We start from the raw sequence: 27,527 nt of genomic DNA on the forward strand, positions 1-27,527 counted from the left end.
ACTCTGTGTGATATAATGGTAGACCTGCCACAGTGCAAATCTAATTACTATATATACAGTAACCTACTGTAATAAGCACCTGTACTGTACATTGGATAATGAAAGAAATTGTTTGTCTTACGTTTAGTAATAAAGCTCTTACCAAAGAAATTGATTGAGAACAATATCTCACTGACTTAATGTACAATGACAACAGGGAGTAAAGACGTACTGGAGAGAGTATCCTTTTACATGGCAGGACATTTGACTGGAGCATTCAGGGTGAAACACCTTGCTGAACGGTACAGCAGCAGCTCCTCATCCAGGACTTGAACTCACAACGTTGGTCCTAGACATAGTCCAGAGCACCAAACACTATTTCTATATCACTATAGCTGATGTTGCTAAAATTTATTTTCTAACATTAGTTAATAACCATCCAACAAGTACACGTTTTTTATTTAAGCCGTAATTATACTACCTCCATTTTCCTATTACAATAGGTATTTTCTCATTTGCTGCATGGTCTATTGGATAACTCTGCATGATAATCAGGGGTTATTTCTAACAAAACTCATATTGCTATCTTATGATTTTAGTCCACACACGTTTTAGAAGGACATCAGAAGACATAAAAAGAAATTGTGCAAGGAAGGTAAATAAATATTTACACATATACACTAGCTGAGATACTGCACTAAAAGTGATTTTCAAGTCTTTTCTCTAGCTCATAATTTTCTGCCCATTTTCTGAGAGTTTGTAAATATTTGCAAATTGAGTTAGAAAGTAAGTTTGCAGGACAGAAATTCAATTACTTTTATTGTAAAACGGTTTTAGGAAATTAATAGAAGTTCATATTTAGAAAATAGACAGATTTTGAAGTGAAGCTATTAAAAGCCATGAGGCTTCAGTTAATTCATAGCGACTAGCATGCTTTCACTATCTCACAAGCTCTCTGCTTAATGAAGCAAAATCACAACTTAATTCTTCATAATATTTGAAAACAGGAAGAAATTTTATACACAGTGTGTATAAAAATACACTAACAGTATATGGTAAAAATGACAAATTTATCATTATGGGTCCCTACTACAGTGTAGACACCTACAGAAGAGAAGCAGTTGGGCAGCATTTCCAGAGCCGGAGATCAATAAATAGCATGACTTCTGAGAGCTTTACAGCAACATTCGTCTAGATACACGTACAATAGACAGAGCCAAAAATCAAAGCTGTTGATGCTACAGTGCAATTAAAAAGGTAGTACTGATTTCATAGAAAAACAACTCCTTTACTTTTGACACTGTAAATGGGCAATACAACACTAAAATCCCCCGAATTGTACACAGATACAGAGGATAAGTCTTGTGAAATAACAAACCACCTGAGACGTGTTCTTTGAAATTCATAACACCTATTTACAAGGTTTTTGCAGTGTATTCCCAGTCATTACAGTTTCCACTGCAAAACATTTTAGGTGTTTTATCCAACATACAAATGACTCAACTAATACCTGTGATGGTACACTGTTAATATGATTTTTAAAAATGAATAACTCTCTGGAGGGAACACAAGGACCAAAGGGATAAAACAATCAAGATGGCTTTTTCCAGGGAGCTTTCCTTTCAGTCCTAGCCTCACACTGGCATGTTCAAGAGATTTCCTGCCAAAGGGTATTTGCATCCCAGCAGGTGGGTCTGTCAGAAACACATTTTAAATACATTAAATGAATAACCATATTAGCTGTTACAAGGGTGTGGAGCTCTGCGTGGAGATAATAAGAACGACAGGAGCCTTCAGCCAGAATGAAAAATCGGACTCCCCAGATGTCCTGGCAAGATTCACCGTGAAAAAAGAGTTCCAATCCAAGACACAGACTGCACAGCTCTCAGGCACAGAGCAGTCTGCGATGCTGAGCTCCAACCCTACACTTTAATTGCAGTATGGTATACATATATTGTATATATACAGTATATAACGATCCACTGAGATGGCAGCACAGCTCATACTCTGTCTACAAAAGGTTTCCCCTGTTCAGCACAACACTTGTCTATTGTTTTTAGAATTGCTGTGTGGACAAAGGAGTAGTTTGATTCCTGGCAAACACAGCCACTGCAGCCTGGTTATCTGGAACAGGCACTGTAGCTGATGTCAACAGCACTGAAGGACTTGGGAAGATAGGTTAACATCATCATTTTGTTCAGATGGCACGAAATGTCGGAGCACAACTCCGGTAATTAGAAATTAAACAAGAAAGATGAAAGCTAAAGGAATAAACTAGGATAAAGGGTGGAAAATGATATCTTGATATCATTAAGCACTTCTTCAATTGAAGGCGTTGGAGAGACAAGTAATTTACCCATATTCAGTAAAGTATCAATATTAAGCAGGTGAAGGCTGCTTATATTCATCTATAAATTTGATGGGATATGTGACTAAAAGATGAAAGAGTGAGAAATGCTTGAGAAGGAATTGTAATTGAGTGTGCTTTTATTCTCTGTTTAATCTTCTTTAAAATTTTGTGATATCGACACTCAGTGGTCTAAACGTATGATGCAATGGTGCAAAGAAGCGCTATAAAACTTGTTCTTTTTCTTAAACTTGTTAATGCCTCGAGACATGCACTGATGATCCAAAACAGTTTCCATGGAAACTGAGCCAGATCTTGTGGCAAGTGAGAGACTAAGTGCACTGAGCCCCTAGTCCTTTAGGAAGAAATGAACAGACAGAGAGCCCAAGGGTTAAACTCCCTGCTATGGGTGGGCAGTGCCAGGAGCTCAGCTTTCCATCCAGAAGTGCTGGTCTCTCCTGGACTGGACTGTATTCTTAAGCATGCCACTGATAACATCCAGAACGAAAATGTCTTTCCCACTCAGATACTTCAGGAACAAAGCCTTCATTCAGAGAGTGCTGGAAACCCATCTTGCCTCTGTCTATTTTGACAGTATTTCTGATATAAAGCTCCTGCTCTGTGCCATGCCACTGGAGTGCACAGACCCCCTCGCTGGGTGACATCAGATCTAGACCTGCTCTGCAAACAAAAAAAAAACTCTGACAACATGCTTTCATATTTTCTTTGTACTAGTGATGCACCAAGTGTAAAGTAATGACAGGTCTCTATTGTTGTTAAAAATGTCAAGTGTTTCGTAACTTCTTAGGAGTGGAGAGAATAATAATGGGCTGTCTAAAATGGATAATATCTCATAGTACTAAGCATTTCAAACTCAACCTAAAAACGGGGTTATGGGTTACTTGGTATTCAAGCTAACAATATGAAGCAGCTCAGGCAACATAATGTCTATCATTATCTATCTTTTTTAAAGTGTTGAAATGCAAGTTTGTAAAATACAAAGTGTCTCAAACTCATAAACACAGAACCTTATGTCCACCTTACTATTATGAATATTATTAGAGCTCAATGACATGTAAGATACCCGTTCCTTGTTTGTAATATCATTCGATTTTCTTTACAATACATGAATAGTGTATATAACATTGTGGTGAATAACTCTTGATTAACCTCTCCAAATGTGAAAGAGTCTGAATTCTCTGCAAGAACTCTAATTAATTGGGCTCCCTCTTTTAAGTGTAGCTGCAAATTTCTTTTCAAATAAGACTCTCTTCAGTGTCTTTATCTTCTCATTCTACCAAATCTACTTTCACTGTCATTAACCAATCAGCCACATCCCCTGCATTGTGTGTGCAGAGCTCCACCAGGGAAAGGATATTTAACCTGACATATTTAAAAGAATATAAGTCACGGGAAGCAAAATGATTAGTCCCTGCAATTTAAAGATAAGATTATATTAAACGCACTTAACTAAAGATGTTGCTTTGAACTATTTTTATGCTTGGGAAGGCATGCAAAACTACCTCTAGGATGCTGGGAAAGGGCACTGGGGTTAAAGGCTTTATGACCATCCTTCCACACTCAGACTCTTACTAAAATTACAGAAGCCAGCAGTGAATAAAAAACAGGAATGTGGGATGAAGATTTTAACCAGTTTCTTATTTGTACAACGTTGGTGGTAGCATAGACCACAGAGACAACAGACAATGAAAGTTTCTATTACCTCGCTGTCACTCGTCATTTCCTTTCCACTAAAACCTACTCACCTATTACTACACACACACCAACTTTTGTCTGTTATCGATATAAGAACATAAGGATAAGAACAGCACAGTGCACAAAAACAGGGTTTGCTCTGTTTTTGGTTTAAAGTTAATTCGGGAGCTCCAGCTGAAACAAGCAAACATTGAGACAATCTCTACACTTTTTTTGCTGTACAGCACATTAAGTGTGTTTTAGAGAGACAGCTGTATATTGGTGTTGTAGCAGTCCACACAGGACCTGTTTTTACAGTTGGAAGAAGCAGGAATAGGAGAAGAGTACCGCACCCTGCTCCCCAGTCCTTCAAAGAAAACATTTTCACTTCCTCAAGCCCGTTGTCAGTATAATGTGCTCTGGAAGTCTTATCAGCACAGACATAAGAAGGAAAAACAAGAGAAGACTTCACACAAGCTAGGAAGCAGTGGGAAGCATGGCACTGACCTAATGCTGATAGACTTCTTGCGCAGCTCGTTCCACCTGACATTCATGTTATCCAGCCGTCTCTGCAGCAGTGTGGCATCTTCAGACCCTTCCAGGGACTTGAGGATTCTCTGCCCATTGTCGTCCAGAGTGTGGAACGTCTCCGTGTGCGCCTCGATCTCAGCCTGCAAGTCCTACACGCACAAAAGCAAGAACCACCCTTTCTTTAGCCGACATTAATCTTTTTCGCACACTTCCACTTTTTAAAACGTTGCCAATTTCAGGAGGAGTGACAAAAAACCCAAGATGAAAGTGTCATGGAGCAAAATTGTGGCTTAACCGGCTTGGCTGGGGGCTGGCCTCCTGGCCAGGGGACAAGGGGACCAGGACCCCCCTGCAGGGTGACCAAGGGGCATCTGCAGAGGGGGAGATGGGGTGGAGGTGGGATGCTAGAGACGTGCAAGAGAGATAGGGATCTCGTAGGTATTTATAGCGTTTGGGAGAGGAATGGATTGTCAGGAGCGATTGCTAATTACTGACAGCTGAATTTCATTGAGCTTGGTTGTTGTCATCCCTCCCGAACCTTTGTTATAAACTCCATTTATTTTTTTAGAAAACGATTAAAGGGGAGAATAATGCATTCAATATACAAGAAGACATATAAGAAAGGTCTCAAACGTAATGAGGCCATTCAACCCCTCTTGCCCATTTGGTAATTTAGTAGCTAAGTGAATTGAAATATTTTTCCAAGAATATTTTCCCAGAATTTGGGCCTCATCTATTTTTGAATCAGGTTCAAGATACCTACAAATCTAAGAGTTTCCTATTCTCCATCCTAAACGAATTTCCTTTTAATTTCCAATTGTGGCCTCAGTGCTTCACTAATGAGGTTTAAACTTCCCCTGTCCCCTGGGCTGACCATATTTATACCACTGAGCATCTTACATACTTGGATCGAAAATCCTTCTTGTCACTCTCCTTCGAGTTTCTCCCAAGGCGATAATATCCCTTTCCTGGTATGGTGTGAAAAGCTGAAAACACTATTATAAACAAGGTCTAACCAGCACATTGCAAAACTTGAATGATTTCCCAGGATTTCAATTCCACACTTTTTGCCATGCACCCAAGCATTCTGTTTGCTTTGTTATTGCTTCCCCACATTGTCTCGATGAGGACACAGAGTCCTCATCAAATTACAAATGGCACAACTACAAAACTGAACACGTTTCACAATAATAAACTAATGAACATGTTCTGGCCATTTATCTTCTGTCCTTGCTAAGCCATACAAACAAACACACAAGCATCCACCCATTTTTCTATCTGCTTAATCCAATACAGGGTTGCAGGGGAGCCAGAGCCTATCCCAGCAAGCAACAGGCACAAGACAGACGACTCCTTGGACGGGACGCCAGTCCATTGACAGGGCACAGACACAGACACACACGAACACGCATCAGGGCTAACTTTCCCAGAAGCCAATTATCTTACCAGCATGTCTTTAGACTATGGGAGGAAACTAGAGCACCTGGTGAAAACCCATGTAAAAACATACAAACTCCTCGCGGCACCAAAATGCTAACTACTGTGCTCCCATGATACCCCAGTGTCCAGGCAGTTCTGCTTATTCTCACTTCAGGCACTCCCAACAAAATGAAAGTGGAACTCGGTGAACTTTATCAAGAAATCGCTAACAGATATTTTAATAATATCCGAGCACAAAAACTAGTACAACAGAAGTGTAAGAAAATGCTTACTTAGAAGATTCAGCGATTTTAACAGTCACACTTTTGTATTGATTGAGCCCTACACAGTACCAGGCATTACCATGTACTTCCAGTAAATGGAGAATTTTGAGATTTGGTCCCTGGCATAATCTCAAAGGACAGCAGAATGGGCTACACATGAAGGAATTTGTAATAAAATCTTCTTTGTAGACTATTTTGTCGAAGATGGTGTTGAGCGTCAGTGCACAGCTTTGATGCGCTATTGTTGACCCAGAAGCCTTGTGGTTCTCTGTCACTTGTTTTTCACTGATGACGTGTGTTTTTAACTTTGAATACTATTTGTAAACACATGGGGCAGAAAATGATAAGCCCTCTGGTTACTGCATCAGCCCAACAGGATCACAGCATGTACAATGTTTGCAAAAGATTGATGTTGAAACTTTCGGGATAGTTTTTTCCCCTTTCATATGAATTGAAAGGAGATGAAAATTCAGACTGGTGTTTTTCAGAATCTATAATGCATCAGAACAATGCTATTATCCATCCCGATCTGAGTGGAATATTTTCCAGTGACCATTACTGCAGCATATAAATCAGTTCAGAAAGACAATGGCTTTTTACATGGATTCTTTGACCTGCGTAGTAGGGCTGGAAACTGGAGAGAGGGAAAGAATGCCTTATTGAAATCATGAAGGAAGAGCAAAACAGACTTTACTGAATGCCCTAACACTAGCTTGTTTATGAGCCTGCAATCTTTAACCACATAATTAGAGATCATTTTTCATTGAGAATTATTTTATTATTATCTGTGAAGTGCCTTATTTTGAATGAAAGCATTAAATTAATAAAATGCAACATATAACATACAGTATATTTATCTCTGTTTTTTATTGTAGAAAGTTATAAATGAGGTATTTCTACAAATCAACAGTTTGTAGGTCTAAAATGCACACAATATGAACGATTAAGAAGGAAATACTACCAGAGCACTAAAACACTGCTTGGTTAATTCAGGTAACCAGTTTTATTATTTTCAGCTTGTTCGTAATAAAAATTAAAGCAACTTATGATGTACTGCATATTTATCAATATATTAAAAATAACCTTACATAGAGCTCAAAAGCCTACACAAACACGGCTCAATATCATATTTATTATGTCCTGTTTTCAATGATGAAGAATGTTTGATTGCGACTTAATACTTATAAGCCACAAACGTTAATTAAACAGATTTAAGAAATGCCTCATTTTGTCTAAATTGTTACAAACAACATAAACCAGAACCGCTATCATGTTAGAAAAAAACATCAAATTCAGCCTGGAAGAAAATGTTTAAAGACCTTCTAATACCCATCCTGTTAAATTAGCTTTGCAGCTCAGGTGTTTAAGAACTGAAAGAAAAAAGTCACTCCTCTCAACAAAAGATGCTAATTTAGATGACAGAAATAATTACATCCCGGAGCCTCGCTGGAGATCCAGAAGGACAAACGTGCAAGTTTCCCAAAGCATAACAAAATGACAGAAGTGGCTGTGATCTCTGACCTTGACGTTGTAGGTTTTCCTGCGCAGCATTTTTCAGCCTCGGGAGAACATCGAAGCGAGCGCTGTGGAGGCATGCACGGCCCATCGAGCCACCAACTCCAGACTGACTCGGCCTCTTTCCGCCCCTCTTTGTGGTGTGTGCGCTTAGTTACGTTTTGCTGACAGAATATAATTAAGCGCACAAGGCCTACGAGTCAATAATACACAGCCACTTTGTCATTTGTGTGAGGTGGGGGGGAAGCAAAAAGAAGACAAGGCACTGAATGTAGGAGGCTGTGAGAATGAGAGACACTAAATAAGCGAGTGACAGCCTGAGTCTGAACAAGCTCTTCTCTTATCACTTTATAAACGGGTGGGCGACGTTTTCTTTTTTTTAATTTAAAAAGAAATTTCAGCATTTTTGCCAAGAAGAATTCCATCTACTAAAACTTCCAGAAAAAAAGAAAAGAAAATCTAGTTCTCACTCCGCATCTTCTGCGCTCTCCTCAAGCTCTCATCACTGAAAGCGATCAACGCCTTCTGCAAATTTTATCAAGGCTTCTGACTTCAAACTGCTCATAGCCACTATGCACAAAGAGTTTGCCAACCCTTGAGGAGGACACAGCATATTTCCTTACTAGTACAACTAGCTGCTGATTCTTCTTTAGAGCAGGCAGTTTTCTCAAGTGGGAATCAGCCTGCCTCGTGAGTCACTGAACCCTTTTGGTGTTCTGGAAATTGGAAGTTGAAAAACAACACCACCACCGCAGGTCTTTAAAACACAGGATCAAAAACTGTTTGTAGTACTACTTGTCAAAACTAGGCCAAGGACCTACTTCTGAGGAGGTTCTCTACTACAGCAAAACTGCAATTACCGTTCTGGGCCATAATGCTGTAAACAGATTAATCAACAAGAAACAAAACTTTAATCTGCAATAGTCACGACATAAAAAAACACTACAGGCCCAGTCTTTCCTTCAGTTTGGATTTGACAGTTATTTTTGTTATGCCCTCTCGATTTGAGTCTAACCTGTGATCCCTGCAAGCACACAGCACAGAGTAAGGAGGTGTAGGAGGACTCCTCCAGCCCGCCCACCTTTGAGCCATTTGTCTCTGTAACAGATGTAGAGGTTCAGCGCCTTTTAGAAGAGAGGTATGTCTCTCACATCAGCATAGGATGCTTGCAACCACCCGAGAGTCCACACTGGTTGCTATGTTACTCAGAGCCCAGGTGCACTAATTATATTTTGGTGCCTCTTGTGCATCACAGCACAGGGAATCCCAGTCATAGTCAGCTAGTGACATTACTCAGGGTCATATTTAAGTGATGCAGATGTTCAATCTGAGTCAGGCCGGGAGAAAAAACTCCAGACCTCTCTTTTGTCAGTATATCACTGAACAAAAGACTAATAATCTGCGCCAAAGGTAATTTTGTGTTAAAGGAGACTTCTCCACAGATCGTCACACTTCCTTTCCATAATGTTATTCTTTGTCTTATTTTGTTCCTTAGGTTTTGGCTGAGCTCTTGATACAGCTTTGTATATTTTAACCTAGTAATCCTATATATTGCAATCAACTCTGAATCATAGTAAAGGCAATGGTGTTCAATTGATCTTTAAACATCTTCTTACCTGTTATACAGGATATGTGCTGTACCAAAGATAAATAAAGCCGCAAATTTTGCAATAACAATAAAAACATTTATGTAGCACCTTTAACAGTGATGATCTTAAAGCGCTTTTCAACACAAAAACCAAACCAAAAAAAATTTCAAATTAAAAGTACAAAACTACTTACAGTATGAGTCAAAAGCCTTTCTAATATGGCATGTTTTCAGGCTAAATGTAATGTCGTTCATTGTGGCTGAGTTCCTTTCTTTTGGTACTGTATGGTGTTCTACAGCTTTGTGTCTGATTTTAGTCTGAAACCTGCAATCTTGCAGCACCTGAAAAATCAGTGATGACTTCTTAAAACAATAAATTAAAATACAATAAAATAAAATGTAAAAAACTTACAATAATACATTTTACTTCCAACCTAGTGTAGCTGTGATCATGATACCTTGCATATCACTCTCCTAAAACAAGCTCATAGTTTTCAAGCACAAAGTAACCCACAGTTAAAAAAACACAGCTTAGACATAAAACTTAATGGTTGTATAAACAGTGAAAGAACAAGCTTACTGCTGTGAGAATAAAAGCCCCCTAAATTGTGTTTGGTTTCAAATAATGTCTGTAGCTAACACATCATGGATTCAAGCAAAGAAGCTTCACAGATTTACTTGACATTATAGATGCATTCCCTTGTAAACAGTAGTGCTTAGTCTACAACTTCAACAACTTCCCAGCACAATTTACTGCATTGTTAAAGACACTGAAAAGCTTTGCTAAAGCAATAACGAGATGCAGATTTCTATGTAAATGCAAGGAGCGGTTTGAAATGACAAACATGATGTAAGGAAGTAGCATAAGTGACTTATTCTATCTTTTGACATACATAAGTCAAAGAAATTAAATGAAGAGATACACAGTAATGAGATTATTTCCTCTATAATACAGCATTTTACTAACGATCAAAGCTTAAAATCTGATTCAGTTCAAAATCCAGTGGAGACACAGATTTGAAGACTTGATTATTAGAAGATTCTAAGATTATTAGATTATGATAATCAAGTTAGAAGATTATTTATGTTATACAGTACCTGCCTAATTAGGAAAAGCCAATGAGGTGTTTTTCATGTCTAAATCTGGAGTAACAAACCTCTTGACCGCACACGGGGAGAATGTGGAAATGTAGGCAGACTCCTCTCACCCAAATGAGCCAGGGAGCTGCAGGAAATGGTGGTACGGATGTTAAACCGTGAGAAAGGGATGTCTTTATCCTTACAAATATTTAATGGGGTTAGCTTTTTGCATCCAAACTCCATTTAGAAACCCCTTTAAGTAAGAGAAACGGCAACAAAATGAACTCTTTGTTTTGGTCCTACTTTGGATTTGTCTAATTCAAACCTCAGTCCACTATGACACACCACAACACACCACAACTCAGCAACAGAGCAAATTGGCTGATTTGTATTCTGTGATCTCTCTGTCTCTCCTGAGCCTCTCTTCACCCTAGCTAACCTGCATTTGAGCCTCAGAGGAGAAGAAAACCATGATGAGGTCAATCAGACTCCTTCCCTGTCCTTTTCAGCTTGGGAGTTATTTCTGAGCCTGTCTTGGGATCCGAGTCATTTGGCACAACCAGGAAATGACCCGTCTTTTAAATAATTTGGATGCAGTGAAAACGTTTTTAATCACAAAATGTCTTCTTGAAGCAGGAGTCTGAGGTGATTTGATATCAGTGGAGCCGAACAATTGGTTTGATGAGTTCTGATGTCCAGTATGGACATACTGTACAATAAATGAACACAATACAGTACAGTATATGCCTCAAGATTTTCAGGTCACTGGTGTAGCTTTCTAAAGCTGTTGACCACATTTTCCACTGGGTAAACAACATTTCTCTTCCGAACATTACATTTAGGTACACAAATTAAAGAATAATTAGAAGTATCTTTGTTAAGAAACATTTTATATCGAGCAGCCACTTGACATGTTCTGTATTTGCATTTTTTAGATAACTTTACCACAGGCATGCCATGACTTTCAATCTGTAAACCTGGTCTCTATGGTAAAATGTAAATGTCACAAGACACTGGATATGTAAATTACAGTCTTATTCAACAAATGATTTGAGAGAGGAAAATAAATAAAAAATACAAGGCAGGCATGTTTCCAACCATTTGTTCTCACAGCAATGAAATATTCCCCTTTTGATTTGGTATGAAATATGATTTTTATGTTGCTTTCAATCTATGCTTTGCAGAGACAGCTGAATCTGACTGTTAGTTTGTTAGTTTGTTTGTCCTTCTGAAAAATGCTGTAAAGTTCATAATGATAGAAAAATCCAAACGTAACAGCTACTGAACTAAATGAACACAAATAAGCCCCCCAAATAAAGAGAAAAGGGCAAAAGGGCATAGAGAGCACGAGTCTATGGACACAAATTGCATTCAAGAACTTAATAAGTGCTTTTGTTATTTTTTTTTGTTCCCTTGTGAAATCCTAGGTTGCTTATTCAACAATGAATTTATGATGTAATCCAGATGCAATTTACCTAACAAACACTTCAAATGGTGGCATTTACAGCATGCCACAGGGAAATGTTCTGCAGTGAAAATAATACCTGTGTGTTAGAGTGGGAAAAAGAACATGAAATTCATGGAAGCATCGGATAACACTGAAAACAATGGATATTTGTTGTCCTTAAATCATATTCAATGATAATAAAACAGAACATAGCAAAGCATGGGAAATAAAAAGCTAAAATCTCACATTTCATAGGCGTTTTCACAAAGATTATTAAACCTCATTTCAGATTGTTGCTGATGAATGTCTGTAATCACCACAAAACTGGCACCTACTACTTACAGTATAATTGGTCACATACACCAAAAAATAAAGCACAACGAATGTTCAGTTACAATATGCAGCATAGGTTTTGATGTCTGCAGTCAAGCTAGGTTCCTGCATATTGAGAAACTGAATTGTCTGGAAGTCAGACTATATAGCAGCTGTTAAGCATTACTTATAACTATAGTACAGTTTATTTTAATCTAATCCAAAAACTGTACATATACTGTATACAAAGGATCAACAGCAGAGCTAGCCATCTGGGCTACATTTATGATTTGACGTATGTGAAGGCTGTCGGATCCTGTACTCATCACAAACTGTGCGTCTTCAATCTAAATTCAATTCTGTTAAAGCTACTTACTGTACAAATGCTGTACTTGCTCCAGTCCCAGTCACTCCAGTGGAAGTCAATTTCCATTGTGCTTTTCCACTCTGTCAACACGTTAACCTTACTCAACCTTTAAGCAGCATTTTTTGGTGGAGAGAAAAAAAAAAGCCCTGCGAGTACATTCCTTCCCCCTTCCCTTGTCTCCCTGTCAGGTCTTAAGAAAGTGCCATCTCCCAGACCGCGTTCTTTTGATGCTGGCAGCTTGCCTCTGACGACTCAGGGACTCAAGGTCTGCTTGCCTGTTTCCACTGACATGCAGAGTCCTTCCACATAATTTGGAGCAGCCACTGCTATTAGTTCCACTCACATCCCACTGCTTCCAATTAGCACCAATTTTCCTTAACAAGAGGCAGCTAGGAGCTCAGAGGCTGACACTTCACCAAGTTGAGAAGAACATTTGTTCTTTGAGGAAAAAAAAACCAACAGAAATGGAAGTACCACTTGCAGTGGTGAGCACTTTTTTTATTTGAACCAATGAGCAGCAGGTTACTAGCTTGTCATCCCACCTCACCACCTTTAGTGAAGAAGCACGGTTTTCACATTGTCCTGTTAATGACAAGACATCACCCTTCCATCTCCTTTCTGCCCTTTCATTCTGAGTCTCCGCAGTGAAAGGCAGGGAAGCCCCATCTGTTCCCTCTGGGTTCGCACTCCTTTTTTGTTTTTAAATTCCACCAAAGATCAAACCTCCTCCTCCACAGTACACAGACTGTCAGGGCACGTCCTCTGGATTTTACTTTGCCCTTGCAAAAGTAACTTCCATTGCATAAGTGTCCAGTATGTTAGTGGATACAGTAGATTCTTACTTTTCAGCGTTTTATGTGTTTTAGAAATAAAATGAATTCTCACACATCTTGTATTGGCACATTCTGACCTAAAACCATCTATGCTAAAATAATTAGCAGTGCTACACAACACAAAATTATCAATTTTTCTACCAGAGTTTGTTGTACATTAAGACTTTAGTACCTTTCTAGTTTTGATGATCAGCTTAAGTAAACAGGGATTGTGGGTGTTGGACATAAGACATGGAGATTAATACAGGTTCTCACTTATATATATGTCCTATGAAACTGGAGAACTTCAATAAGCATAGATAATATACTTGCTTCCTTCTAAACGGAAGATGGCGTCAAAGAACCAGCTCTGCAGCTTCTCCATTATTTTATCAAAGTCGATCTTCCTCAGGCGTGGCTCTCATCCACTCTGCTGGTGCCCGCACAGCAGCAAGGATATCTCAGACTGATGCACAAAATCTAGTCTCCCATCTTCTGCAGCCAACTTTTCAGTTCCCAGCTCATTATCTCAAGTGTGTTCTTCTTAGAACAAAATGCTGTCTTGGAAAATAAATGACAAGGAATAATATTCACACTGACAGGGCTTCACGGAGTGCCTGTCCTTTGCACTGGGGAATCGGAGCATCTGTGTATAAGCAATGATTGCAAGTACAGTTATGCCTGCCTGGACCATGCATATCCTCAAAGCAATCAAGAAAAACAAGAAAACCATATCAACAGATTACCATGTGATATTGTAAAAACATTATTTATACATTTAAAGCAGAACCACTCACATTGAATGTTACTGTAAGCTCATTTTGCACAATCATTTTGATCATATTTTATTTGACCTAGCCTATAAAATACGTAGCATTTCTCAAAAAAGAATGCTGGTGTTTATTGATGTACTTCTTCATTTTAAGAATCCTATATTCCACCACGCTTTTATATATCTACCATATAAACCCCTGGTATATATTGCTCATATACATAGTTTTAACCTGTGAGGTACCGTTCAGGTGACCCATCACACCATACAGGCAAGAAATAGTTAAAATTCTGCTTTCAGTCAATTTTGAGAGGCAAAAAAAAATCACAAATGAAAAAATACATGTTCTAGGAATGAGGGCAAAGGTTTTCCTAGTCTTGCTCACATTTTGTTTTAAATCTATTGCTTTTAATCTTCTTTAACAATCACATGTTTTTCTGTAAGTCTGACATTGGTTCTACCTAGCCCGTATGATGACAGTACAGCTCCTTTTCCTCAGATGAGAAAGCAAGAATGCCTCCCACTGTGCTGAGCCTCTGTGGCCCCCAAAAACATGTGTGTCTGAGTGATAGAGTGGAAGAAGGAGAGTAATAATCAGCCTACAAGCAGCTAAATCCAGCTCACAAGAGCCTGCAGTCAGCAAAGCAAGAAATGTTATGCCAGGAATGGTTTAATAATATGAGCATGATCAAGATGAGCAGAGATAGACTAGCAGTGAGCAGGATCAGGAATGTGGATTTGATTGAAGTCATTCAATTGTCCGTAGCTTTTCAAGTCAGGCTTCTCAAAAATTAACTGATGTAGAATCATGTTCATTGTCTGGGTAAAACTTGTAATGGGCAACAGATTTAAGTTAATGAAATAGTAAAACATAGAGAGCATGGAGGTGCTTTGATTTGCAAGAAGCATTTCTTCTTGAGCTGAATGCAAAACCTTCAAAATCATGGGCATTTAACATTTGTACAGATCTTATATTAAGGACTGTTCAACATCTAATTTAGGATGCAGATTAAAATGTCAGCTGTTGTTATTTCAGTTTAGGTCTACAAAACCATGTTTAATACCCTCTAACTTGGCAGATTAGTTTATTCTAAAAAGAGTCTCTGTAATTTTTAGGAGCTGCTGAAGATTTGATTAATAAAGGTTTAGTACATGTTTAGTAACATCTCCAAAATGTAACATCTGTCAAAAAGTGCTGTGTTAAAGGTAGCCTGCCACTGAATTCATTACAGTTTGCCATTTGTAATAGAATTCGGTAGATTGTGTCCATGCAGAATAACTTCACATCTTACTTCAGTGAGTAAGCAGATGCAATAAAGGTTGTTTTGCAGGTCAGAGTCATACCCAGCATACACACAAACATGACTTTATAAAACAGCTATATTGCCAGGAAGTCTCAAAGTCAGCTCAGCCCGTCTTCTCATCGAATGCGGCGCAGAGCCAACAGAGCCAACACCAACATCGCCCATCACCAGCAGCGCACACCACAGGGCTAGTATGTTAGTCAGATTGAAGCCAACTCGGCAAAGAGATGTATCAGGACATCAAAGGAAGGTCTGAATGCAAAAACCTTTATATTCCTCAACAAGACAGGTTCAAAGCAAACGGACCCTTATTGCAGGGGTGGCCAAATGGTGCTTTGTGAGCCAACAAGCTTGAGTGTGGCTGTTAGTGACAATGCAGAGTCACCCAGGCCACACTGAGCAAAGAAAACAAGTATTAAGAGCAGAGAGTACAGATTACTGCTCCCACTATGATAGGATCAAGATTTTAATCACCGTTTATTTATTTCAGGTCAAACATTATCTTACAGGATCTTTCAAGGTTAGAAACAACCGCAGAGAGCTCATTTTGGGTACTGGAAGAAAAAAAAATAAACGTGTCTTCCTGAAAGAGTCCTAAGTCTTTTTCCTCCTAAAGAACCTAACATTTTTTTACAGGGCTTTAAACACAAAACAAGATATTTTATTGGCCTTGAAAATCTTAGCATCTCTTTTGCGTCCTCTGATGGAATAAGAGCTTTGTGACTTTGATTTACCGCCATGTGACAGGTTTAGCTGAGAAGCTTCTGAGCGTGCTCTCCCTAAGGGAAGCGTTAATCCTGCGTGTTTACAATGCGATGTAAAATAACAGCTTTCCCATCCATTATCAGCTGCAACCTGAAGAATTCATTTTAAACTGTCCCGCTAGCTTACTGGCGAGAATGCTAATGGATAATTCCTGTGTCAAAGGGATTCCCAAGGATATTTATGTTCTTATCTCATGTTGGTTTTAAGACACGGATCAAATAATCCAAGGCAAAAGTCACTCATTGAAACGGCTTTCAAATGAACAGATTTAAGGTGATCAATACACACAAAAGAACACCAGCAGTACAAATGTGAAATTATCACCAATCTTCCAATTTTTTTGTTCCTGTATTCTGCGATAAGGGGTATTAAATTTAGCTCTGAGCTGTTTTGATGTTTATAAAGGATGTCTTCTCAAAGGAGTTTCCTGGTGGCTCATCTTCCTAAAATGACACATCCCTGTTGTGAACAGTGAGTCATGTGTTTGAGAGATTGCTATTCCTAGTCCTCGATTTTGCTGGGCACTACATGGGACTCATTCTTACAGTGAGATAAGGAAAGAAAATGAGGCGAGTATGACTCATTTAAACCAATGCCACCTGAATATTATACATTGAGAGCTTGGCCACACACAAAGTTAATGCCCGGAATAATGCTCTGGTGCCCAACATTTCCTATAAATAGCTTTCTATATTTGATGGATGGAGGGCTGGACAAAAAAATAAACAAATAATGAATTCGATAAAAGCTGAACTTGGAAATAACTATATTAACTCCTGGGGACAGGGTTCCAGGATTATGGGTAAGAAGACACTAATACATTTTTCACTCTTCCTTACAGCAGTGACGTAAGATTTAATATTTGTCATTATAAAGAGAAATAAAGAGTAAAACGTTTCGGCGGTGGAGCCTTCTTCAATGTGTTTTTGCCAGGTACTCTGGTATCTGGTATCCTTCCACTTCCTGAAGACATGCTCTCTAGGTTAACAGGCAACTCTAAATTGTCTCTGTCTTCCTGCACTGGCACTTAGGGTTCAGAGATGGCCTTTAGGTTCCCATGACCTTTAGCAGGAATAAGCACAGTTCTGCTAATAGGAGTATGGATAGAAATCAGGTTTTCTTGGTCAAACCAGTTGCACTACAGCTCAGCTGGGCACAATAACAATTAAAGTTAACTGACCTTCTCTCACCTCCAGAAATTGCAGTCATAATGAACAAAGAAGGATTTGATATGAGGTTATAGAATATCAAATTATTTCAGACTGCTGAAAAGAGATTTTGAATGCCAAGAAGGCTAAGACCTCTGCATCACTGATAGGCTGGAATGTTGGTTTTCCACTGATTATACTTCAGGTGGGGAGCTGCGTCAGCATGCGTAGGCTGCAAAGGAACAAGTAATAGGTTTATCCCATGCTGAAAAAAAGAAGAAAGAGAACACAACGTTTCGGCCGTGGAGCCTTCTTCAGGTGTGTTCTCTTTCTTCTTTTTTTCAGCATGGAATAAACCTATTACTTGTTCCACTGATTATACTGTCCAGGGAAGAAAGTGGTGAAATATCGTCAAAAAGAGAGACAGGTGAGACCATTTTCCTCTTACTTCCCCGATGAACAAGATTATTTTCGCTAGGTTGTTCTCCTGCTGGGCACTTTGACATGTGATGCATGGTTCATCACAACACATCTAAGCAAAATCTGAATTAAGAGATGAAACAGCAGGATCATTGCAGAGGTACAGATCTTTCTAGTACTGCAACTCCTTGACATGGATAGATATATTGTCCATTCAGGCATTGCCTCCATAATTAGAAAACAACATCAGAATGTAGGAATTACCCTCTTGTTTTACTCTTTGCAGGTATTCAATAATGTTTAATACATTTACTTTTTTCTTTTTTCTTTGTACACACACACTGGCTCATGGGATTGAGTAAATAAAAATGAATTTGTGAATTATCCTCCAAATATGCTTCAGGTGAGGAAAAAGTATGGAATCCAGTGTCATTGTTCGCTCATATTTTCATGCTGTCGTGTCTCCAATACATCAAATCCCAGACAGCATCATATGAAAAGATGTTGGTTCCTCACTGATACTATTGACACACTTGTCCACTCTATATTCTCTCTTATGCTACTTCCTTGTAATCATGTATTGGTTTCTCTGGACTAATACTGTCTTGGATTAAATAATACCTCAATTATCACTGCCACTTTGTTTCTCCTGGTAAATTGTTCTCTCCTACTGGAAGTTAGAGCTGAAGTCCCTCAGAGTTCTAGTCTTACCCACAGTACGAGTTATAGAGTATTGTAGCACCTCTATACTAATGATACCTGAATGTACTTGTCCTTCGATACCCTAGATAGAGCAGCAGATTCAGTAGACTCATGTCTAATTGAAATACAGCACAGGCTAGATGGGCCCTATCTGTAATTAAATTTAATGCAATCTGTTTTGCCACCAAAACACATTTCTTCTTAGCAGTTGTTTGCAACATTTATCCAGTTTCTAGGTCTTGGTTGATGGGTACGGCAATGTTGCATACGTCATTTCCTGCCTTCATCCTCCTATCTTCCTCAAGAATATTCCTACAAATTAGTTTACTCTATGTGCATTTCTAGACTTGATCATCTAATTCTCTACTTGTTGGACTACTGCTAAGAACTCTTTCTCATATCTTACAGCGTGATCTTATTTCTGTACTCAAATTCTCTTCACAACATTGACTCCCTATTATAACTCCCAGGAAGATTTTAAAATTTCCAAAGGTAGAGCAAAAATCAACTGGGAACACATTTTCTCTGCACGAAAAACAATTTACTCATTTACAGTCACAAGTTTGGCACAAATAAGCCTTCCTAAGGACACAGACATTTGTCAAGATAAAGATGTCATACAAACAAGTATTTCTTAATTATTGTCATTCCTTTTTTTGAAAGAAACAATCATATTTTCTTAAGCCATATATAAAAAATCAATACATGTAAAACATATAATAAAAATACACGAATAATTAATAGACATTAATTTTAAAATTCCAATTTAAATCTTCTTAATAAGTTTCTGTTTGTAGAGAAAGCTTCAAATCTAATTCCACATTCTGTATATTTTATAATTCTAACACTGGTCTAATTGTAAGTAATCCCCAACCGGACCTCAAAATCATAGTCTAGCCTAACCTTACTGCTGCCTCCTCATGCCCTGACAGGCTTTCTGGGAAGGGCTGATTAGTCGTCCCATCCACTAAATGGTATCCGCACTCAATACTGAAACTTTTGAATGCACTTCCTCATGAGACAAGTTCCCTCTTTAACAATATTTTGAGTGAAATTAAAAACCTGTTTAAAAAGATTAGCTTTGAACAATTTTAAATGACATTTCATCAAGTATCTATGATATTATTCTTTTTTCCTTTTAAATGTTTTAGCTGAAATGCAATGCTTAAATTGTCCTTCTCCTTATTTAGGATGACACTCTGTCACAAACTACTGTATGCTCTCTATATAAAAATCATTAATAGTTTCAATGCCAGAATTCTGACCTTGGAGAGCGTCCTTCATCAGACCCATCAAATGAGAAAAGCACAGGTGTGAACACAGGGTAGCACAGGTGGGTAACACAGGGATGGGCAGGTGACGATTTATAAACCAGGAAGCAGTGTCTTTCAGTTATTGGGCTGATCTGCAGACTGGAGACAGAGGGCAGATCCACTCTTGTGGGATTTCATCAGAGGGAGGAGGAGATTTTGAAACAAATAATTTTGTAGGATATTTTGTAACAGTCTCAGAGAAGGACTTAATGTTTGGAAGAGTTTTGTGAAGGTCTCAGAGAGAGTGCTTATTTTGAAAGTCAGTAAGGAGCTTAAGTGCCTGGTTATTAATAGAGAAGGACTGAAGAAGTTGAGGTAGCAGTTCAAAAAAAATAGTTTAGTGTGTTGGTGTAGTTTTCATGCTCCACAAAATAAATAATCACTGATTTTGACCAAATTTGGTCTATCTAGGGCTAGGCATTTAAAAAGTTGTTTGCTACAGCACCAGAACCCCAGATTGTGTCACAGGACACAGAAAAGTGGGACATACTACACTTGTTACTGTTTCACAAGCCAAATGTCTGTGTTTGACAAGAACACCATATTCTCGTCCCAGAATGTTATCATAATCACCAACTGGTGTTGGTGTTTTGGATTTTCATCTGTCTGACCTGATGAAGGAATCTTGCCAAGATCAAAACATCAGTGATGTCACATTAAAGCTTACTTTGTGTGAAATTAATACACAATTGTATTTAATGTTGATAGAAGGGATTTAATGACTTTCAAGCATTCTTTTTACACTTCAGTTACGTCAAAACTGTTTACAAGTACAACAATCTTCCATAATTCATAAATGTGTGATCAAGGTTTCATTTGGTCTTTGTATAATAATTACTCAACAGGCTAGTAAAGATCATGAAATTATCTTATTTTAAAGGTTTTCAAAACCTCTTAGAAACATTAAGACATTGTAAGAAAATCCGTGTTTCACCTTATGAATTACAATCTAATAAATGATGATGAAATTTCAGCCTCTTCTCAGGTTATTTTATAATTGTATGGCAGATTCTGAAGAAGCATACAACATGATGGAACTGCTATGACACTTCACATGGAGACAACTGAACTGTAAGCCTAATCTTATGTGTTTTTTGTTCTTCAAGGTGGTATAAAACATCTGTCTCAAGGCATAAAACATTAAACTGTAAAAAGTATATGTTACATATTCAATCCAGATATATAAATAACCCCAGCAGGGCTTTTACGATAGTGAACTTTTTTGAAAACTGCTCACTACCAGCAGCACTCCACTTTTTGCATTTGCAGGCAAACTTGCAAAGCTCCAGGGCTAATCTCTGCTTAAATCAATGAATTCTTATTAAGTGATAAACAGGTAAATGTTTTTTTTACTTTATTAGTATGAAGAGAAACATGCAAAACACAGACCGTTACCCATCACAAATGAATCCAAAGTCTGGAATACTTTACGTACTGAAACCTCACAAGGAGACAACTGAACTGTTAGTCTAATCTTCAGTGGTTTTGTTCTTCAAGGTTGTACAAAAGCAGGGAAACCCCGTATACTTCACCATATATTTGACTTTTCTTGTACATTTCTACATGTGAAAAAAATACAAGGTACAGTAGGTGTAGTGACCAAGGTGTAGTGACCTAGGGGTTGTAGTAAATTTGTCACACACATCATTCAGGCAATGCAAAGAAGCAATAAAAGACATATAGTGTAGAGTTATTGGTTACATTACAAATAGTGTAGATTATTTGTCAAGAGAGGTTATGGTGAAAGACATTATTTTGACCCCATCTGGAGTGCTACTGAAGGAATTTAAACATTTCCGTACAAAATGCCTGAGATGGGATCTGACTGAATCCAAGGATGTCATCCAGATGTTTCCGAAATCATTCCAGGGACTCAATTTCAGATGTGGGTGAGTTGTAAAAACATAGTGTCACGAGTTAGTAGTGAGGACCCTATGCAGAAAACCAGGGCGATTTCCAGAAGTGTAGTCGACAGAACAATCCGAGGTCTGAAAGCCGGGGGTAGACAAGCCGGTGCAAAAGTACAACACCTGAAGCGATGCCGTAAGCCGTGAGGAAGCCGAGAGTCGAAACCAACGCAAGAATCAAAGTACCAAAACCAAAACACCAGGAGACGTAGCCGAAAAACAAACCAGGATCAGGAAGCCAAAAAAACAAGTAGAAAGTAGCTGCAAGAATAGGAGTAGCTCTAGCCAGGAAGAACCCTAAGACTGAGCACAGGACAAGACTGAGCTGGGATAAATTGGCTAATTGGGGACTGTGTGGAATGCAAGGTGGAATGCCGAGTCCTCCGGGGGCGTGGCGTAACACATAGGAACTTAAAAAAGGTTACAAATGAGAGGCGGTAGTTTGGTAGCTAGTAGCTAATTGATCCAAGGATCTCCTCCATTTGTTTCTTGAAAGGAGCCAGATAATTCAACGATGTGGCTGAGTACTTGTTCCATATTCCCAGAAATCCTCTGCATAATGGAGTGTGTCCTCTCCTAGATTTTAAAGACACCTTGTCATATTTTCCTCTGGTGTCCTCTGGTTCGTGGTCCCACATTGATTATGAAGAAGCACTCTGGGTAGAGTGAACTTCTTTGGGACTTGTACTTGTTTCATTTTCACTCTGAAGTAGTTAAGACTTTCCTTGTTAAAATCTTTTGATAAATTCAAAAAATAAGGTAGTCGCCTTGTAATCCCCACCAGTATCTCAAGGTTGCGCTTTTTTAATGCAAATAATAAAAACAATCTTAAATACAGAAGAACATTTTGTGATGTGTTATATAAAGGTGCTAGCTACGTACTTATTATGCGGAATCTGTCTGTACAGCTAACATTGTTGATGTTCACATAGCATGAGAATCAAGGATGAAGCAACTGACAGTATGTTAATGAATCTCTTTCAAAGTATCCATTCAGGAAGCATAATGAGCTTTGAAGCACAGTAGAAGGAATGCCCTGCAGTGAGATCAAGTTTTAAAAAATGAACATCAGTCATTTTTTCAAACAATATTGATACTGCAAAATCTGGCGAGTGCTGGTAAGATCAAATTGAAAATTTTAGATCTAAATGCCAAATGGTATATTTAGTACAGTACCAAAACATACTTTTAAGTCAGCACCATCCCTACAGTTAAGCATAGTGGTACCTACATCATGTTACTGGGATGCTTCTCCTCAGCAAGGACTTAAATGCTTATTAGGATTTGAAAAACCAGATAGAGCAAAGTATAGGCAAATATTACAGGAAAACTTGTGTTAGTCTAGTAAAGTCTTAAAACTGAGGAGAATATTTTCCATTGAAGACAACAGTGATCCAAAGGCACAAGGCCAAAGCTACAATAGAGGTGTAACACTCCCTCACGTTCATCTATTATACCTTTTAATTACATGATCTGGTGGAAGCTCAATCCCACCTGCATGCAATTAACATTTACTTAACTCATTCACCACCATATACTTAAGATCAGCACCCATGTTAGTTCCTTTGCTTAGTCTTAGAGCTTTGTCTCAAGTCTTGGCATTCTCTGTGCTTTGCTCCTGCTCGCGTTTACTTTTGGTTCTCGACTTTGCCTTGTTTGATTTTGCCTCTGGATTTGTTGCCTTGTTTGAATCTGCCTCTGGATTTCCCGATGTTCTCTACTGTCTGCCACTGGCTGCAAACTTTGCTTTGCTCTCTCTCAGATTCACTTGTGGATTTCCGCTTGTAGCCTTTTTTTGTATCTCCTGTAGTTCCTGAACGTGCCTGGCTTTGGACTTTATTAATTTATTTATTTTTATTTCTTTATTTCTTTATTTCCCTTGGATTGTTTGTTCGATATTACACCAGCCTGTCATCTGCCTTGTCAGCTTCACCTGCACCTGAGCTCAATATCCCTGAGTGACCCAATCATAGTCCTGACGATTTAGAATCTGTGCAAAGACATGAAAACTGCTGTCCATAAAAGATCACTAAGCAACTTAGTGAAACTATAGACAGAAATTTCTCCAAGATGGTGTGCAAATGTGGTAGAGACTTACTCAAAGCAACTTGAGGCAGTAATTTTTGCCAATGGTGCTTCCACCAAGTATCGAGTTCACAAGTCTAAATACTCATGCAATCAATATATTTAATTTTTTCTCTTTAGCTTTTGCTGACATTTACTGTAATATATTTTACCTTTGGAAGACTTGAGTATTGAGTTCAGGCTTTGAATACATATTGTTTTAAAAATGTCTATGCATATGAATACCTTTGCAAGAAGCTGTACTTCAGTTCTGAATTTGATGGTTTGCAGACCATGCTATTTGAATATTTTTTTTTATATGTTTGACCCCAACAGATTCTAAGTCCCTTGATTCATCTTCGAGTCTTGTGTTTGAATGCTGTTTTCAATTTAATCAGCTACTTCACCTCTTTTTACATTTTTGTTTGTCTTATCGGTACGGTATACTGTAAATCCACCAATGATGTATTCATTGCCACATCTCTCTGTGTGCTTTAATTACTCCCGATTACATCATGATTGCATACAGAGAGTTGCTAGATAATACATTTGTTTCTATTTCAAGAAACGTTGCATTTTTTCATAAATGCCTAGTTCTTTGATATGGCCCAAACACTCAAATGAGTGGCATGGCACACAGAGAGCACTGAAGAAGAGAATTAATGGGCTTGCCATTACTGAAGAATAGAACTGTCACAGGGGCTGGTTCTGACACCCGTGAAATGCACAGTTAAAGACCCTGTGTGTGACGGTATAATCCGGAAGAGTCTGGAGAAGGACATCAGGGAAGGCACAGCAAGGTTAGGTCGGGATGACAGACAGGGGATGGTGACTTGAGTGATCCGGTGCTCGGGGGGCGTGGAGTAGGCTAATGAGTCCATGGAAGTCCAGAAGGGAAAATCAGGGCGCGGTCTGTAATCCTAAAGCCGGGTGGTCCATCCATGGCAAAGACAGTTAACACAGGGAAAGGGAACGTGGAACCAGGAACATGGAAGATAAAAATCATAACGAGGAAAGGCGCTCCGAGCCCCGGACGCAGAGATCAGGACGCCGTGGTGACACCTATGCCATTGGGCCACTCCTGTGCCCAGTGGTAGGCAGGCTTCCGGGCGTCCATCTTCCAAAGCTAAACTATGGAGACGCCGGGCTTAAATAGGGAAACAGGGATAGGAAACAGCTGGGACAAATAAAGCTGGGAACACAACGAAAAAGGTAGGAGCGCCCTCTAGAGGAGGGATGATGACTATGACAAGAATCTTTGCTTGGGGACTTCTGAGGATCAGACAAGTTTATTGTAATCCTAATACCTGCATGATAGCAACAAATTTAGACTTTGAAATCTAGAAATGTAGAAATTGAAATCTTTAGACATTGAAATTGAAAGATTTTTAGGTTCTTTTGATTTCAGGCAGTAGGAAGTTTTGAGGTATGGTAGAATGTCTCCTTGTTTGTTAACCCATACTAGTTCATGCTATTTTTTACAGCAAGGCTTTAGAAGATTAGTTTATAGATAGTCAGAAGCTCCACACAAGAGCATCTTTCAGCCAGAAGTTCATTATGACACACAACATTCTGGAGCCGAATTATATTTAAGCTGATGAAAAACATATAACTGAACATTTTAAAGTGCAATTATTTTTATGTACTATGTTGGACTTAAAACTTATGCTGTCGGACGTATTTATTTTATTTTACTGGCACTGCTTCCACATCCTCAGATATTGTATAACAAAGTTAAAAACCAGTCAAGGCAATATAAACATATACAGTATATATATTTACTTCATTGCTTGTGGCACAACTATATCAATACTACCTTGAATAAGCCTTTGTTGTGTTATTGTAGTAGTAACAAAGCCTTTGAAACAAAGCTTTATACAGTATGTCTAGCATGTTATCCTTCAGTTAATCATCTCGTATTCCTTTCTGTGCCTGTTCCTTAACTTCATAGTCAGCACTACAGTATTGCCTGAAAGTGTTAGCAAACCTCTGTAAAGCCAAAAAAAAAACACTATAAGTGTGTTTTTTCTTCAAATAACTGATTCTACCACCGACCCTTCAACTCCCTACCTTACCTAAACCTGCATGCATAAGTCTGGTGAGAAAGCTGTTAAACAACACGTGAGCAAAACTTGGGTCAACCTCTGGGCACACTCTGGGAAGTCTGCACAGCTACAACCTCAAAGCTGTTATTTTAAGAATCCTGTCACTTGTCCCCCAACCATTCCTGCCAATGCGAATATGGTTTTCTAGCTCAAATTAAATTTCCCAAGGCCACAGGAGCAGCATGCTGTAAATACTAGCACGCCATGTCTCTGCTGATACAATTTATATCCTTCATTAAAACCAAGATGTCTTTGACTGTTGTGAGCTTGAGGTTAAGCACATAACTTTTCTTTGGCAAGAGACCCAAGGATCTTTCTGCCAAGGACTTGCACTGGACAGGTCAAGTACAATGAGCAACCCATACACCTACATGTAGTGCCTGGACTCTACTGTAGAAGGAGAAGGATTGTAGCACACAGGTTTGGAGCAGGCAATATAATAACAACACAATGACAGTGATTAGCAAAAGTGAAAAAAAATATATATATTCATGCACCACTAAGAAATGCTGAATAAGATCAGAAAATGAAAACACTACTGTACACTGACAACACATCATAAAATACAGCCGTTAAAGAAAAGTAACACATCATTAACTTATATTTGTATGTGTTTCGATAAAAAAAAGCTAGTTGGATTAATGACCCATTGGAAACAGACGTTCCTTTAAGTGGTCCACATTATAAGAAGAATGATCCAGGTAACTAGGAGCATAAGTGTTAAAAAACAAAGAGTGAAAAGCGAGTAATCACTCAAACAGAAGTGTTGTTATATACGGTACAAGCGCAAAAACAATTCATAACAAATTCAATCACAGCCGAAATTCTACCCTCCCTCCAGCAACAAACATTAAAAACCAGCTCCAGAATCTGACGAGTGAATGAAACTCAGAACAGGGTAAGCCGGTGTGGAATTTCCTGTCAAACTGTGTATAGTTGCTGTTGTGACAACGTGACACTGCACACACATATCATCTGAAGTACAAAAGGAAGTGAAACATAGTGTATATATATATATTCTACTGTCTCTATCACTCTGCCTCAGCCTATCTTCAGTTCCTTACCCTCCCAACACATCCTCTCATCCTCTCCTCCTGTTCACCCCTTTTCTTGAGTCAGTTTGTTCTCCTGCCCCTGCTCCTCAGCAGTGGGGTGATCTACCCACAGAAAGCAGAACTGCTGAGTCCCTGATTAACCACATGTCACCACCTGTACGTCCTTCAATAACTCTTACACTGTATTGCATTCATATTTTCATAAATTTCACTTTTTCAATGTGAACATAGGACATACATTACCAGCTTGTATCTAAACTAACTATATAGTCTTCATATTGGCTTAATTTTTTTTGTTTAGGATTTTGCAAGAGCCCTTTGTTATACTTTGTTATGCCAGCAGCCATATCACTCTGCAGCTCACAGCTGGTGGCCCACTGAAGCTCAGCAGGTGTGAGCCTGGTCAGTACCTGGATGGGAGACCTCCTGGGGAAAAACTAAGGTGGTTGCTAGAAGAGGTGTTAGTGGGGGCCAGCAGGGGGTGCTCACTCTGCAGTCCATGTGGTTCCTAATGCCCTGGTATAGTGATGGGGACACTATACTGTAAACAGGCACTGTCTTTTGGATGAGATGTAAAACTGAGGTCCTGACTCTCT

General features: G+C 38.7%; 1 protein-coding gene across 9 annotated transcripts in view; it reads right to left on the minus strand.

The window, feature by feature from the left end:
- The window catches only part of dmd (dystrophin), a 721,300-nt gene that overhangs the window by 144,180 nt on the left and 549,593 nt on the right, over nucleotides 1-27,527 (minus strand). For all 9 annotated transcript variants that reach the window (XM_088914984.1, XM_088914986.1, XM_088914981.1 and 6 more), the window contains one exon: nucleotides 4,529-4,701. In XM_088914984.1, the coding sequence (XP_088771110.1) occupies nucleotides 4,529-4,701 (173 nt within the window). The remainder of the gene's footprint in view (nucleotides 1-4,528; nucleotides 4,702-27,527) is intronic.

Source organism: Atractosteus spatula, chromosome 4 (genome assembly GCF_055471065.1).
Source record: "Atractosteus spatula isolate fAtrSpa1 chromosome 4, fAtrSpa1.hap1, whole genome shotgun sequence".
NCBI classification, from domain to species: domain Eukaryota; kingdom Metazoa; phylum Chordata; class Actinopteri; order Semionotiformes; family Lepisosteidae; genus Atractosteus; species Atractosteus spatula.